We start from the raw sequence: 16,227 nt of genomic DNA, 5'->3' as shown, positions 1-16,227 counted from the left end.
TAGTAACTTTGTTACTACCTCTTGAGTACAACTGAAACATTTGTAGAAAAAAATCTAGTTACTTTCTATCATTTAGGCTACTTACTTTTTGCAGTTCACCAAGCTTGGAACAGATCATTTAACTTTAGGAAACATCCTAACAGCCCTTTCTTATCTCAATCACCTGTTAATCACTCTGTTTATAAACAAAATTCTGACTCCCTGCCTCAGGGGCACAAGCTGTTAGCAGTCTCCTGTCTCCTCTGCTGAACTCATGACATTGCACACTTAGGCTACCTGCCTGAGGCTTGCAGTTTGGGAGGGCAATGCCCTCCCATGAGCCCCCTAAACTCCGCCTATGTTTGCAGGTTAGCTATGTAAAACCTACTGTTTCTGGTACCCTACTGTGGATACTTTCAATCTCGTCTCTGCCTATCTTTTGGGTGGGGTCAGCAAAACTGAACACAATAGTAAAGGTGTGGCCATCCTATCATCATCTTTCTATAATGTCTATTTTCTGTCCCATTTATAATTCATTTTTAAGTGATGCAGAGTGATGTGGAAACGCACTCCACTCCAGTCTGAGTACCACTCAATGTGTATTACAGTATCTTGCACTTGTTTAATTTACATTTAGGGTGTAATAATATTTAAAAGGTTCATTGTGGCCTAACACTGCTTCCAGTGAAGTCAATGGCAAAATGGTAACAGAATAAATCAGGTGCATTTTAAAATCCCACCCTTAGTCTTCCATCATGCTGCCTAATTCCCCAGTTTCACTGCATCCTTTTCAAGTGTCTCACAAGTTACTTAGTTTTGTGTCACTGACAAGCAGAGGTGCTGACTCCATGGGTGCTCCAGCCTTGGAGTACCCACAGAAAAAAATTAGTGGGTGCTTAGCACCCACCGGCAGCCAAGCTCCCTTCTCTCCCCCAGCGCCTCCTGCCTGCCAGTGGCCCTGTTGATCAACTCCTCTTCCTCCCTCCCAGTGGCTCCTGCCCACCACGATCAGCTGTTCCACAGAGTGCAGGAGGTGCTAAGAGGAAGGGGGAGGAGCAGGGAAGGGGCACACTTGGGAGAGGAGGTGGAACTGGGCGGGAAGAGGTGGGGTGGGTGCAGAGTGGGTACAGGAAGAGGCAGGGGTGGGGCCTTGGGGAAAAGGGTGGAATGAGGACAGAGCTTGGGGTGGAGTGGGGGCAGGGCCTTGGGGGAAAGGGTAAAACATGACCATGAGATTTATATCAACTCCCTGGCCAATGAAGCAGAGGACAGCCTAAAGTACAACAATATGCCTCCTGCCTATGCATCACACTCCTGACTGGCAGCCATAAACAGCCTTTTAACATCCCTATCACAAAACCAGGCAACTCACTCTGCTCTTCGATGGACAAGTCCTGGACAGAAGGAAAACACATTATGAAGGACACACTATGCACCTGCTGATGACTGTCCAAAGCCACGTGACCTGGCTAACCACATGGCTGCAGACACTGGGATGAAAAAACAGTTACTTACCTTTCTGTAACTGTTGTTCTTCGAGATGTGTTGCTCATGGCCATTCCATTCCAGGTATGCACGTGCCCATAGATTTTTGCCTTAGCATTATCTGTAGGGTCAGCAGTGGTGCCCCCTTGAGTGCCGTGCTCATGCGCTGGTATATCAGGCACCACCAACCCTACGCCCTCTCAGTTCCTTCTTGCCAGCAACTCCGACAGAGGGGCAGGAGGGCGGGTAATGAAATGGACATGAGCAACACTTCTCGAAGAACAACAGTTACGAAAAGGTAGGTAACTGTTTTTTCTTTGAGTGCTTGCTCATATCGATTCCATTCTAGGTGACTCACAAGCAGTGCCAATGGAGGTGGACTCGGAGTTCAAGGTCTTGCAGGGTGTAACCTTGAGACACTATCTCCAGCACACAACAGTTCGAGGTGACTCGCAACCAGGATGAATGGTAGGGATGAAGATGGCTGATGAAAGAACAGGGTGTATCCTGGGAGGTGACTGGGGCATCACTCTCGACTGCACCCTCAAAACGAATGCTTCTGGCCCCTTGGGTGCTTTGCCGGGCCAAGCTGCGCAGGTGAGACTGCCAAGGCCTTCGTGGCGGGTGACGATGGCCAGAACTACTTTCTCGCAGACTGCGGCGTATGCATCCCCAATGAGAACAGGGTGGCCCTAGTGTCCTTCAACCCATGCAGCCTCGCATCTGTTTGCTCTGAAAAAAAGATCGATCCCATCAAATGGGAAGTCTTGGATGCAGGTCTGCAGCTCTTGGGAGAGGCCTGCGGTCTGAAGCCAGGAGCTGCGCTTCATAATCACAGCTGCCGCAACCAGCTTAGCCATTGTGTCCCATGCCATTTGGAGGGAGCACCGAGCCACTGTGGTGCCCTCCTCCACCAGGTTGCCAAATTCCTGGGCCAAGCCCTGCGGGAGGGACTCCTTGAACTTATGGAGGGAGTCCCATAAGTTAAAATTGTATCTCCCTAGGAGGGACTGATGGTTTGCCATGTGGAATTGCAGGCTGCCAGTTGAATAAATTTTCCTCCCAAACAGGTCCAATCTTTTGGCCTCTTTATTTTGGGTGTCAAGCTGGTATGTCCTTGCTTATCCTTTTCACTGGCTGCAGAGACCACCAGCAAGCCCATGGGAGGGTGGATGTAAAGGTACTCAAACCCTTTGGCCAGGTCAAAGTATTTCTTTTCTGCCCTTTTTGAGGTGGTAGGGATGGATGAGGGAGTTTGCCAGAGGGCCTTGGCAATCTTGAGGACATCGTCATGCACTGGTAGTGCGACACAGGCTGGGGTAGCGGCTGACAGGACATTAAGCAAGGTGTCCGCCTGCTCAGACATTTCCTCCACCCCCAGGATCAAGTTCTCGGTCACCCGATGAAGAAGGGCCTGGTGTTCTTTAAAATTGTCTGGCAGGCTGGTCCTCGAGGGTCCCGCAACTGCCTTGTCTGGGGACGAAGATGAGAACTGTACTGCTGGGGGAGGCCCTGGGGAATTTTCCCCTGGGTGGAAGGGAGGCTTAGGGGTAGGTGCAGGCTCCTTTGCCTTGACCTCCAAGCATGCCTCGTGCACCAAGCCCAGTGCCATCAGTGTCGACAGCTGTTGCTCCGAGGCAGCGGCCGATGAGTGGTGTGAAGGGGGCATCACTATGACCGGTACTCCCTATGCGCTCCAATAAGGCCACTGCACTGGCCACTGGCCGTGTTGCCAGGGCGGCACAGCCGATGTTGACGTGGCCTCAGGTGCCCATTCATACCGGTGAAGTGTAGGCGAGGGGCTGAACTGTCCTGTGCCAGAAGAATTGCCTTGCGGTGACCATGGTGGAGCTGTCGAAGCCTGAGTCTGTCTGCTGACCGTTGCTGTCGGAGACTGGTGTCAAGGGGACCGGAGATGCAATGGGGAGTACTCCCACGGGACAGGCAACCTGGACCTGCGCTGAGAGGATGACCGGTGGGAGGGCGAATGGTGCCGGTAATACGGAGACCAGCATCTCCCTCTAGGTGATCCGTGTCGAGACGGCGGGGGCCATGATCCCAGTGCCAGTGACTGAGGACAAGCCCCAGAGGATCTGGGCTCTGACTCCGGCGATCTGCGGCGCAGGGGTGGAGAGCGCTGCTTTGTCTTGGGGGATCAGCAGTGCTCCACTGGCCCCTGAGAGGTCTTAGCAGCTGGCTTGCTCTTATGGGGAGCCTTTGCTGATTCCTGAGGCACATGCTGCGTCGATGGTGTGAGTGGAGGCCTTTGCTCTCTTGGTGCCGGGGGAGTTTGTGAAGGTTTCGGTGCTGTCAGGAGTTTAGGTCCCATGCCACTCCCGGGAGTCGGTGGTGGACCTTTCAAGGGCTAAGGGCCCTGACTGGGGAAGGCACGAATGCGTGGCTCCAGAGTGGCTGGGTGGCCCAAAGTGGATCCCTTGTCTGATGACCCATGGCCCTTCTTGCCTGGTGCTGGGGAGCCGTGCTTCCTAGCCTTTTTTTGGGGCACCGGCGACGGGGAATGGTGTTTAGATACATCTGGTGTGCAGTCTTCACACTGGTATTGGTGTGAGTGTGTATAGTGGTTCACAGCTTTCTCCATGTTTCTACATGACCCCAGGTATGTGGCAGGGATGCATTCTCTTCCCAGCATTATTCTGTGAAGCTATCAACTGGATATTGGGACTTGCCGCTCCACATGTCAGAATCAAGATTGGTCAAGAAGTTTTCACTGACCAAGGCTACACCAATGATGCGGCCCTGCTAGTGAAGAAGTCAGAGAATTTCAGCCCTGCCCTCCAAGGTCTCCAAGATGTTGTCTCCACTATGGGGTTGAATGCCTCATGGCATGAATCTTGGAGCTGGGCCACCAGAACCCCTGGTGCAGGTGGAATTGACTATTGTAGTGAGTGTTGATGAGTTCATTTACCTAGGCTACAGACAGAGTCCAAATAGGTGCAGCAAACTAGATGTTCTTTGATGAAAATATCTCACAGCCTCCTGCATGAAGTTCATGTCTCACTTATGGAAGCAAAAATGTCTTTGCACTGAGACTTGGGGTACATCTATACTACACACGCTGTAGTGTAGACCTATGGCCCAGCTGTGCAGCTAAAAAAATATTCAAAATTTGCCACTCTGGGCTGGCAGGGGGCGGGGCTGGATGAATGGGAGACCACGTCTGGCAGCCTGCTGGAGTGCTCTTGCCAGGAGGGGGCTGGTGAGTGCCGCATGGGGGCAGGGTGCGGGAGAGTGGGTCTCTGGGCAGGTTGGGACAGGGCTCTGGGCAGTGAAAGGGTGAGGGGCACTGGGAACTAGGAGTTTGTGGGGGTGCTGCAGCACAGGTCTTAGGTGGGGCTCCACTCCTGGCCCCGCGCCTCCGGTCCTGGCTGACGGCCCGCACTGGGCACTCTGCTCTTGGCCTGGCACTGGAGGTCCAGCTGCCTGCCTGGCATGGAGGGATCCAGGTCCTAGCTGCCAGCTGCCCAGCCCTGGGTGGCGGCGTCCCAGGATCTGGCTGCCTGGCCCTGGGTGGTGGGGTCCCGGCAGTCGGCTACCAAGCCATGGGTGGCAGGGTCCTGGCAGTCGGCTGCCCAGCCCCCAGCAGCAGGGTCCCGACTACGGGGTCCAGCTGCCCAGCCCTGCGCTGTGGTCCAGGGTCCAGCTGCCTGGCCCCGTGTTCCACTTCTGGCCCTGCTCTGTGGAGGGGTCTCGGGGGGGAGGCGTTGGGCATAGAGGACTGTGTGTGTGTGGGGAGGGAGGGGGCTCTGTGGTTCTTAACCTGTGGCCTGCAGCCCACAATTATAAAAAGGTTGAGTACCACTGGTGTAGACACTTAGTACAGTGATGTAAGGGGTTCTGTTGCTGTAGAAAACCCATATGTGGGGATGGTTGTACGCGAACCTTTAGGCCAGAAGGCCGGAATTACTGACTGTTTGTTTGCTTGGCCATCACCTTAGGAGGCCTGAACCCTAGGCCTCATCCAGAAGGCCTGATCCATAGACTATAATCATTTACCCCAGCCAGGTGGCTGGGGCCATAGACCGTGTAATTGCTCAATCTGATTTCAACTAAAAATTGTGTTTTAAATTTTAAAAATATTTAATTTTTTGTAAATAATATTTTTTATCTATCTTGCAATTTATCTCCACTATGAAAAACAACCATTAATTGTTATTTTTCTACTGTTTAGCCATTTCTTATTCCAGAAGAGAATTTTGCACGTAAGCCAGTATTTCCTATTTTCTTATTAGTCTTTTGAGAAGGAACTTGCCAGAAATTATTTAGATCTTCAAGGAATTATTATCTAGCAGATTCTCTTTGCCAATTATTTTTATTATATGTTTTAAATAACTAACCGGTTACAGAGACACAAGTTACTTTGACAGAAAGTGTGCTAGTTTGACTCAATCCGTTTACATTTATTTAAATGTTGTTTTATTATGCCTTTGCATATATTATCAAATGGAGTTCTAGACTGTTATTTTACGCTCCGTTATTGTAGACTAGCATGTCCACTTAACAATTCCCAGTACAAATAATCAAAACCCAAATGTTTTAATTATCGCATGTATCAATTGTTACTTTCACACAAGACAAGTAAGTGAAACAGAATTTATAAGAGGGTATAAGCAAAATCTATCATAAAAATAAATAGTCAATGCTAAACCTAAGGCCATTTAAGCTTCAGAAACCTTAAAAGTAATTTTTGCTTGATTATAGCCTCATTACATAACAATCAGCGGTTTGAACTTCCATTTATTTCAACAGCTACACAGTCTACAATAGATGCCTGGATCCTTATTTTTCTAAAATATAGGGAATTTCTAGGTCAACCTTTCAGTGTAATTCATTTTGAAAAGACTACTGATTAGTGAAATAATATTTACCATTTTCATCCTGACCACTAGCTTCTGGTGTGCCTTGTCTCTGGTCCTCCTCAGGTGCTTCAGGGTAAATAACAGCTGTATCTTCCTGTTGAAGGAATTCTTCAACATTGGGGTCATGATTTTGTTCATTTTCTACTTCAGAATCACCTTCATCTTCTTTTACTAAAATAAAAAAAAAGCTTTGTTAATGGAATTTCAACGTCATAGGAAAACATTTTAAAATAATACATAAATGACAATAATATTTCACACTTCTATCGCATCTTCCATTCAAGGATCTCAATGCACTTCACAAATCTTAATTAAGTCTTAGGTTAAGCCCTGTGAGAGAAAAGAGTTTTAGCCCAATTTTACAAATAGAGAAACTATGACAGTTAAACTATGAAGTTAAAGGGATACCAACTTAAACAAAATCGAAGTTGTTTGTATAATGTTTCACTGTTTTCCTTGCAGGCTCAGTTATTTAGTCAGTCACTGTCCCCTGTCTGTGTTTGTCTTTCACATAGCAATTGGGGGAAGAAATAGGAAAATGTGGTTGTAAAACCACGAAAATTAGCAAGCAGAGTTAGGCCTGGTCCACACTAACCCCCCACTTTGGACTAAGGTACACAAATTCAGCTACGTTAATAACGTAGCTGAATTCGAAGTACCTTAGTCCGAACTTACCGCGGGTCCAGACGCGGCAGGCAGGCTCCCCCGTCGATGCCGCGTACTCCTCTCGCCGAGCTGGAGTACCGGCGTCGACGGCGAGCACTTCCGGGATCGATCCGGGATCGATTTATCGCGTCTAGACAAGACGCGATAAATCGATCCCAGAAGATCGATTGCCTGCCGCCGAACCAGGAAGTAAGTGTAGACGTACCCTTAGAGGAACATGTGTTAAACTATTTTTAGATATTGACTAGATTTCAAGTTGGCAGTGTCTCTAAGAGATTTTGCTCAATATCACACAAAGTATGTATCAAAATGAGGCATTGCATGTGGATTTCCTGGGGTAAGCTGAAAACAGTAGTTGAACAGATAAGACGTAATTAATTTCTAAATAGGCACATTCAAAGGAACCACCTATTTGGAACAACAATCAATTCCACCGCACTAGTTGGACCTAGGGTTTGCCTTATAAAGTATACAGACTGAAAAGAAATCACCTACAGGTCGCAATTATCAAGGCCTCCCTTCAAACCACTAAATGGTGGCATTATGTTTTTATTTCCCTTTGTGGATTCCCTTCCTGAATGGTTCCTCCATCTTCAGATTCATAGAAGATAATACAAAAATAAAAAATTAGGACAATTTTTTTTTTAAAAGTCCTAACTTTGTCCATGTTAGGCTCCTTTGTTCCACTTAACTTGTCCAAAAATCTTAGGATAAAATGATGGATTCTTGGTCATGATTGAGTGATCCTATTCTGAATGGCACTTGCCATTCCTGCAGCTTCTTTGGGTCCTGCAATTGCAAGGCTGAATTTGTTGCCTTCAAGACACGATTTAAAGTTTGTTCATTACTGCAAATGCGTAGGACATATTCATGCAGATTTTCACTGAAAAGCATGCTTGCTGGCTGAAATGCAGTAAGCTTGAGAGTTTGAGTAACTTGTTCACAGAGTTTGGCCACAGGTTTCAAACAGTTTGCTCTGGATCTAGTTAGTACTGTTCCAAATCATCTAGGTTTAAACTTGGCACAATCAATGATCAACTTCATTTGTTTTTCATTAAAACTGTATTTCACTATTAGCAAAAATACAGTTAAATATTTTACATAAACTATAGCATGACAAATATTTGCTAGTAAATATTTGCTGGAATACATTATTCATGCAGTTTATACTTACTGCCATGAAATGCATTTTATGAAAGCTTTGACTGTAAATTACTATCCTATACTTCATTCTCAGTTATTAATGTGAAGCATATTTTTAATAAGGTGGTAAAGCTTTACCATTTGTCTCACAGTGTGAAGTCTCATACTGGTCTTCCTGTTTTAAAATCCAAGCACTAGATTCTATTTATGACATGGGACAGTTTTCACCATACACACTGTAAAGTAGTTCTTTGTTCTCTTTGGTATTGACCTTATGGTTAAAATATGTATACCAAGATTTAAAAAATGCAAACATATTTCCGAATAATCCTACATTTTTGTATGGTGCAGGGGTGGCCAAACTTACTGACCCTTTGAGCCGCATATGACAATCTTCAGGAGTTCGAGAGCTGGGAGGCACCTGCCGGGGCTCGGGGTTTCAGCTCCAGTGGAGATGCCTGCTGGGGCTTGGGGCTTCAGCCCTGCTCCTGCTGGAGCCCCGAGCTCCAGCAGGTACACCCTGCAGGGCTGAAGCCACGAGACCCCCTGACCTGCTGTGCAGAAGCCCCTACCCCACCACCCTGCTGCAAGGCAGAGGTCCTGAGCTCCACCCCCCAAGTCTGGTAGGTGGAGAATTGGCAGGGGGGATGGGTGGGGAGCTCCACGAGCCGCACTTTAACTGTAAAAGAGCCGCATGTGGCTCGCAAGCCACCGTTTGGCCACTCCTGGTATAATGCTTATCACTCTAGTATCTATATACTGACCAATTAGCATATATCTTAATTTATCTGACCATTTAAAAATAGTATATAGATTCCCCTTAAAGTATACAGTAATTATTTTCAACATTACTGAAGAAAAATATAGTAAGCAAAAAGGAGCTGTACATTTTCTAGCATAGTATTGAAGATGAAGACACACATTCTATTTTATCTACTCTGTAATATTACTATTAACAGAAGAGTTAATACTGAGGCCAGGTCTACACTACCGCGGTAGTTCGACGGCTGGCAATCGAAGTTCCGGGTTCGATTTATCGCGTCTGGTCTGGACGCGATAAATCGATCCCGGAAGCGCTCGCCGTCGACTGCGGTACTCCAGCTCGGCGAGAGGAGTACCGCGGAGTCGACGGGGAGCCTGCCTGCCGCGTGTGGACCGCATCTGAACCGCGGTAAGTTCGAACTAAGGTATGTCGACTTCAGCTACGTTATTCACGTAGCTGAAGTTGCGTACCTTAGTTCGAATTTGGGGGTTAGTGTAGACCAGGCCTCAGGTCTGGCCTCAGGTTAATAGAGATATTAACTCTAGTTCATTTTAATGGCTATGGGTTTAGGCTCTGTCTTGTGGTCCATAGCAGCACTCTATGCTACCATGTGAAACACCGGTGACAGAGTCCTCATCCTTTCCTTTCTCCTAAAGTCAGGTTACGCTGCTGCAGAGGCACTGCAATTAGTCCCTTGGGGAAAGGGACTGCTTCGTGTCATTTGTCAGCAAAACCTCAAGACTGAAGAGATCTAAACTGGGAGCCCAGTCTAGTCGTCTTCACCAAGAACAGTGTTTGCAACTTACCGCATCAAGTACAGGAGAGAAAGGCAATTTAAAAAGAAAGGTGAGGGGGAATCTTAAAAGATTTCCAGGGATACTACATTATTCCAATCCCAAGAACATTCTATGGATAAGGGGCACAGATTGCGGAATTTAATTAGACAAATACCTGTACATCCAGCTTCATCGGCTTGAGCTTCAGGCCCCAGGATTTCTTTTGTTTCTTTTCCATCTGAAATATAATATTACAAAAGAGGAATAATTAACATTTAAAAATACCATCATCTTTCTTTGCATATTACAAACGTTCCCTTATTTCTTAAACAAAAATTTCCATATTTTTCTAATGTTTGGGGAAAATATATTTAAGTCTCATATACTTAAAAAAATATGGATTCCTCATGATTTTAGCTGTATTGAGTTTCTCAGGTCGTAAAGATTTTACGAGAAAAAGAAACTGCAATTTTAACAGAAGGCAAACATACAATACCAAAGTAATTATTTGAAGACAGGGAAAAAATAGGATAAGGATTGCTGTTACATATCCAAATATGGTATTTTTGTAGTACAAGTATCTTTCTGGCAAGTACAGAGTGTGCTGCTTAGAATGAAAGGGAAGTAGTTTGTTCTTAGTATCTGATTCACTAGATTATTGCTTTCAGAGGTTAATTTATTGTAAGATTAACACATTTGCTCTGCTTTTTCTAACTAGCAATATCAGCAGATCATCAGTAATTACTCCAAAATTATTTGCAACAATCTATCATGTAATACTGTATAATTACCTGCAGACATCTAGAGCTTATTAAACTTAGCCAAATAAAAATCATTATGAGAGTTCTTGCTAGGTTTGACTATTGAATTGAGAAAACAAAAAAATATTGGTACTGAATTAAAGCATATATTTCAGTTGTGTAAAACTGATTTTAAGAGTTTTACCAACTTCTTTCCTGTGTATTGGAATTACCACACCACCACTTATCAGGGCCGGCTCCAGGGTTTTGGCCGCCCCAAGCAGCCAAACAAAAAACAAACAAACAAAAAAGCCGCGATCACGATTGCGATGGCAATTTGGCGGGAGGTCCTTCCAGGGCCGGCTCTGGCTTTTTTGCCGCCCCAGGCAAAAAAGCCTCCGGGGGGGGGGCGGAGCCCGGGGGGGGCAGCGAGCCCCGGCGGGGGCTCCGCTCTCCCGCCGGGGGGAGGGCGGCCGGAGCCCCGGGGCGAGGGTGGCGAGCCCCGGCGGGGGCTCCGCTCTCCCCCCGGCGGCCGGGGGCAGGGCGCCGGGGGGGAGGGCGGCGAGCCCCGGCGGGGGCTCCGCTCCCCCCCCCCCGGGGCCAGAGCGCCGGGGGCAGGGCGGCGAGCCCCGGCGGGGGCTCGGCTCTCCCCCCGGCGGCCAGAGCGCCGGGGGCAGGGCGGCGAGAGGGCGGCGAGCCCCGGCGGGGGCTCGGCTCTCCCCCCGGCGGCCAGAGCGCCGGGGGCAGGGCGGCGAGAGGGCGGCGAGCCCCGGCGGGGGCTCGGCTCTCCCCCCGGCGGCCAGAGCGCAGGGCGGCGAGCCCCGGCAGGGGCTCGCCGCTCTCCCCCTGGCAGCCAGGGGGAGGGCGCGGGGGGGAGGGCGGCCAGAGCGCCGGGGGGAGGGCGGCGAGCCCGGCTGTGGCCCCGCTCTCCCCGGCGGCCCGAGCGCCGCGCCGCCCCCCTCCAGGTGCCGCCCCAAGCACCAGCTTGGTTGCCTGGTGCCTGGAGCCGGCCCTGGGTCCTTCGCTCCAAGCAGGAGTGAGGGACCATCCCCCGAATTGCCGCCGAACAGCTGGACGTGCTGCCCCTCTCCGAAGTGGCTGCCCCAAGCACCTGCTTGGTAAGCTGGTGCCTGGAGCTGGCCCTGCCACTTATACAAAAGTACTATTACTGACTCCACTGCACATCTCTGGGCAGTTGGATGGATGCCCTTAAAAGATGATTTATTGAAGGATTCATATATCTCTGCAAAATAGGACTGACTTCAAAATCATGATCTGACATCATGGAAAAGAGAAGACTGAGAGGGGACATGATAGCAGTTTTCAGGTATCTAAAAGGGTGTCATAAGGAGGAGGGAGAAAACTTGTTCACCTTAGCCTCTTAGGATAGAACAAGAAGCAATGGGCTTAAACTGCAGCAAGGGAGGTCTAGGTTGGACATTAGGAAAAAGTTCCTAACTGTCAGGGTGGTTAAACACTGGAATAAACTGCCTAGGGAGGTTGTGGAATCTCCATCTCTGGAGATATTTAAGAGTAGGTTAGATAAATGTCTATCAGGGATGGTCTAGACAGTATTTGGTCCTGCCATGGGGGCAGGGGACTGGACTCGATGACCTCTCGAGGTCCCTTCCAGTCCTAGAATCTATGAATCTATGAAATCATTTCCTTATGTGCTAATTTTAAATCACTTTTAAGACTGAGTCTAAGCAAGGCACTAGATCTGGTGCAATTGTTCTATGGGTCATGGTGTTCTCCACCCCATTTCAGGATGGTGACCCTCTATACTGGAAGGTCACTTTCACTACCAGCCCCATATTTTCATCAAATATATATTGATGGTGGCCATCATTTATTGTTTCTGTCTACTGTTTTCTCTCTAGAACAGTGGCTCCAGGTGGGGGGTTTTTAAGTGACGCTTTTGCTGCTGAAGGAGCTAGAATAGCAGTCCTATACAAGAGTCCAAAATTCTTTCATTAATTACAAATCTAGTATAGCACAGACACTGACAGCTGAGGCTTCTGCACACACCTCCACCAACATGCCTCAACTCTTTGACTATTAACAAGAGAGGCAATTAGTCCCGAAGGTTATGGTACTTTTAAAATTTGGAGACATGTCCTGTATGAACTTGTCTAAGGTTACCAACTCACTTTATACAGGCTACTAAACATCTTTCAATCAGTAACAACTTTCAGACCGTATTGATTTGAGCCAGTAGCTGGTAGTGAACATGAAAACCCTTATAGTCTACTATCTGTCCCTTAAGCCATCCAGTTGTCCAGTTCCCTTGTGTTCTGTGATAGACAGTGGCACTTCAGGAATGAGCAGTGTAGTATGTGGAATGTTGATAAAAGCGTGGTAACTTGTACTTGCAATTGTAATCAATACATGCTCAACTATGGAATTCTTATTTAGTACAAGTTCTGGTATGAAGTGCAGAGTCTGGATCTGAAGTCAGTATCTATCTAAGCCCATCACAATCTATAGAATTTTCCAACCCAAAGGTCACATCAAACTTGAAATAATACCAAAAAGAGAAAAGAGCCAACTAGTTGCTCAAATATTTTTCAGCTGAAGTTTTATTCAAGATTAATGCTAAATATGCTTTTCTAGTTCAGGAATGTTCCGCTGATTGTAGGTGCTGTATAAAAGCTTTAAAAATCTTTGGTTCTCTAAAAACAGAAGAGTGGAATCTACATCTTTATTTCAAAAAGTACTTTTTGCACAATGCATAGTTATCCTGTGGAACTCACTGCCACATATAGCAAGTCCAAGAACTTAGAGGTATTAAAAAAAGGCAGCAGATCATTTACAGTATATGAATAATGAGAAAATCCACAGTTACATTAATTAGGACAAAAAATACAAGTGCTTCAGAGAATACACCAGCTGGTGGGGGTTAAATAGATTATTCTATAATTGTCCATTATGGGGATTCTAGCATGTTCCCCTACGTTCCTCTGGCACAATGGGACTCTCAACAATAAGAGTAAAGCTCACCCATGCAAGGAAACAGAATTTTCTCTGGGGTACTCTGAGATTGTAGAATGAACTCCCCCAGGAACTGAGGACCATCACAGACCTCATCGCTTTTTACTCCAAGGGCAAGGCACATTTCTTTGACTTTGCTGTCTCTAAATATACACATTGCAATGTTTATTAATAAATTAAAAAAAAAACACTACCAAAACAAGACACTCCACTGCACATGCTTCTCCCTCTGGGGAAAAAAATGAGAGAACAAACGAGACATGACAGATGCACTACTGGAAAGCACTCAGATACTACAATGATAAGCATGGCATAAAACCGGAATAGAATAGAATAGAAAAACATCTGGTCCTGTCCCCCTTTCAGATACAGGATACTAGACTAGATGAACTACTGATCTGATCTGGAATGACAATTCCTATGTTCTTATGCTCCCACAGAAGTGAGCTAAAAGTGTTGTAATCACACAACAAATGCTAGAATCCATAATTTGTAGTGGTTATTAAAAAAAGCAAGGGCATGCTACCTTTTTAATCAATACAGAAGCCAATTTCTGCTTTACACATAAACTGAGGACTTCTAGGACTACTTTAAGTTCCATTTTAAATAGGTCTTTCCAAAAGGAAAAGGATGAATAATCAAACTACCCTAATAGTGGAGACAGTAGTAATGAAGACTGACAGAAGTCTACCGAACTAATAGGTTAGAAAGTATGCCTGCACTTGCAGATATTTTCACAAACAAGATATATAATTAAAGGAACACTGGAGTGCTTTAATCTAGCTCTAATTTTGACCATCACTTGAAAAGTCTTAGTCATAGACAAATCCATGTTTTGTTGGTCTGATCCAATCCACCAATGGGAACTGTCATGTGCTTCAAGTCCAAAAGCTTTACATGCTGTAAATCCACTAAAACCAAATACTTAGTTTATTTAAAATAGTCCATACTACACAAAACCATGTTTTCCCCTATAAAAAGGGCTCTTCATTAGGACAATGGGATCTGCTGGAGAGGTGGGGTTATTAATGTAGTTTACTTACTATTTATAACAATTTACAGCAAGCCACTCTGGCTTCATAACAGGCAAAAATAATATTAGCCAAGCTGATCCTGAGTAATTTAAGATTTCAGTGGCAACAGGATTTAATTTCACAGAAGGTAAAAAAAATTCCCCAAATCTACTAGTTTGTAAACTCTTCATGGTATGGACTATGCCTTCCTGTGTGCTTGTACAGCACCTAGGGTCCTGATCCTGACTAGGCCTTTGGGCACTATCATAATCAATAAACAAACAGCAGTAATTTCATAGCCACCTATTGAGCTTTCATCTTTCTTTTTTCTTCATGTAGGAAGGTATTCTGTGTCCTGAAGTTACACAAATTTAACTCTTTGCAAATTCCCCAGTGTTAACCTTTACATAGCAGATGTTTAATAACCAGAATATGTATTCTATATTTTTTGTTATATTATTTGCAGAAGTGTGTTGCAAGGCTAACAAATATACAATCACTTTAATGACTATAGTCATATATGTTCAGCAAAGGATGGGAACATCGGTGAACAGTTTACCTTGCATTCTTGCATTCAGGAGTCAAGGACTATGCTGCAAACATAGCCACTGGGGAGCAGAAAGGAGAAAAAGATATCCAGTGCTACGGAGAAGAATGCAGGACAGTCTCTGATCAAATAGAAAATAGAATATCAGGGTTGGAAGGGACCTCAGGAGGTCATCTAGTCCAGTCCCCTGCTCAAAGCAAGACCAACACCAACTAAATCATCCCAGCCAAGGCTTTGTCAAGTCGGGCCTTAAAAACCTCTAAGGATGGAGATTCTACCACCTCCCTAGGTAACCCATTCCAGTGCTTCACCACCCTCCTAGTGAAACAGTGTTTCCTAATATCCAACCTAGACCACCCCACTGCAACTTGAGACCATTGCTCCTTGTTCTGTCATCTGCCACCACTGAGAACAGCCGACCTCCATCCTTTTTGGAACCCCCCTTCAGGTAGGGGAAGGCTGCTATCAAATCCCCCCCCTCCAGGGCCGGCTCCAGGCACCAGCTGAGCAAGCAGTGTTTGGGGCGGCCAAGGGGAAGGGGCGGCACGTCGAGCTCTTCGGCGGCAATTTGGCGGAGGGTCCCTGTCCCTCTCGGAGGGAAGGACCTGCCGCCGAAGAAGAAAGCGGTGCGGTGGAGCTGCCGCCGATCGCGATCATGGCTCCCCCCCCCCACCGCTTGGGGCGGCAAAAACCCTGGAGCCGGCCCTGTCCCCCTCACTCTTCTCTTCTGCAGACTAAATAACCCCAGTTCCCTCAGCCTCTTCTCGTAAGTCATGTGCCCCAGCCCCCTAATCATTTTCGTTGCCCTCCGCTGGACTCTCTCCAATTTGTCCACATCCCTTCTGTAGTGGGGGGACCAAAACTGGACGCAGTACTCCAAGGTGTGGCCTCACCAGTGTCGAATAGAGGGGAATAATCACTTCCCTCAATCTGCTGGCAATGCTCCTATTAATACAGCCCAATATGCCGTTGGCCTTCTTGGCAATGAGGGCACACTGCTGACTCATATCCAGCTTCTCGTCCACTGTAATCCCCAGGTCCTTTTCTGCAGAACTGCTGCTTAGCCAGTCGGTCCCCAGTCTGTAGCCGTGCATGGGATTCTTCCTTCTTAAGTGCAGGACTCTACACCTGTCCTTGTTGAACCTCATCAGATTTCTTTTGGCCCAATCCTCAATTTGTCTAGGTCACTCTGGGCCCAATCCCTACCCTCCAGCATATCTACCTCTCCCCCGCGCTTAGTGTCATCT

General features: G+C 46.8%; 1 protein-coding gene across 4 annotated transcripts in view; it reads right to left on the bottom strand.

Moving 5' to 3' along the window:
* Positions 1-16,227, bottom strand: part of ZEB1 (zinc finger E-box binding homeobox 1) — a 201,398-nt gene that overhangs the window by 27,334 nt on the left and 157,837 nt on the right. For 2 of the 4 annotated variants that reach the window (XM_065400081.1, XM_065400083.1), the window contains 2 exons: positions 9,865-9,927; positions 6,351-6,512 (listed from right to left, as the gene is read on the bottom strand). The exons of 1 other annotated variant lie outside the window; for it this stretch is intronic. In XM_065400081.1, coding sequence (XP_065256153.1) covers positions 6,351-6,512; positions 9,865-9,927 — 225 coding nt within the window. The remainder of the gene's footprint in view (positions 1-6,350; positions 6,513-9,864; positions 9,928-16,227) is intronic. One more of the 4 variants, XM_065400082.1, reaches the window with a different exon arrangement.

This window comes from Emys orbicularis, chromosome 2 (assembly GCF_028017835.1).
Source record: "Emys orbicularis isolate rEmyOrb1 chromosome 2, rEmyOrb1.hap1, whole genome shotgun sequence".
Classification (NCBI taxonomy): Eukaryota; Metazoa; Chordata; order Testudines; family Emydidae; genus Emys; species Emys orbicularis.
This window is presented reverse-complemented; position numbering and strand designations above follow the sequence as displayed.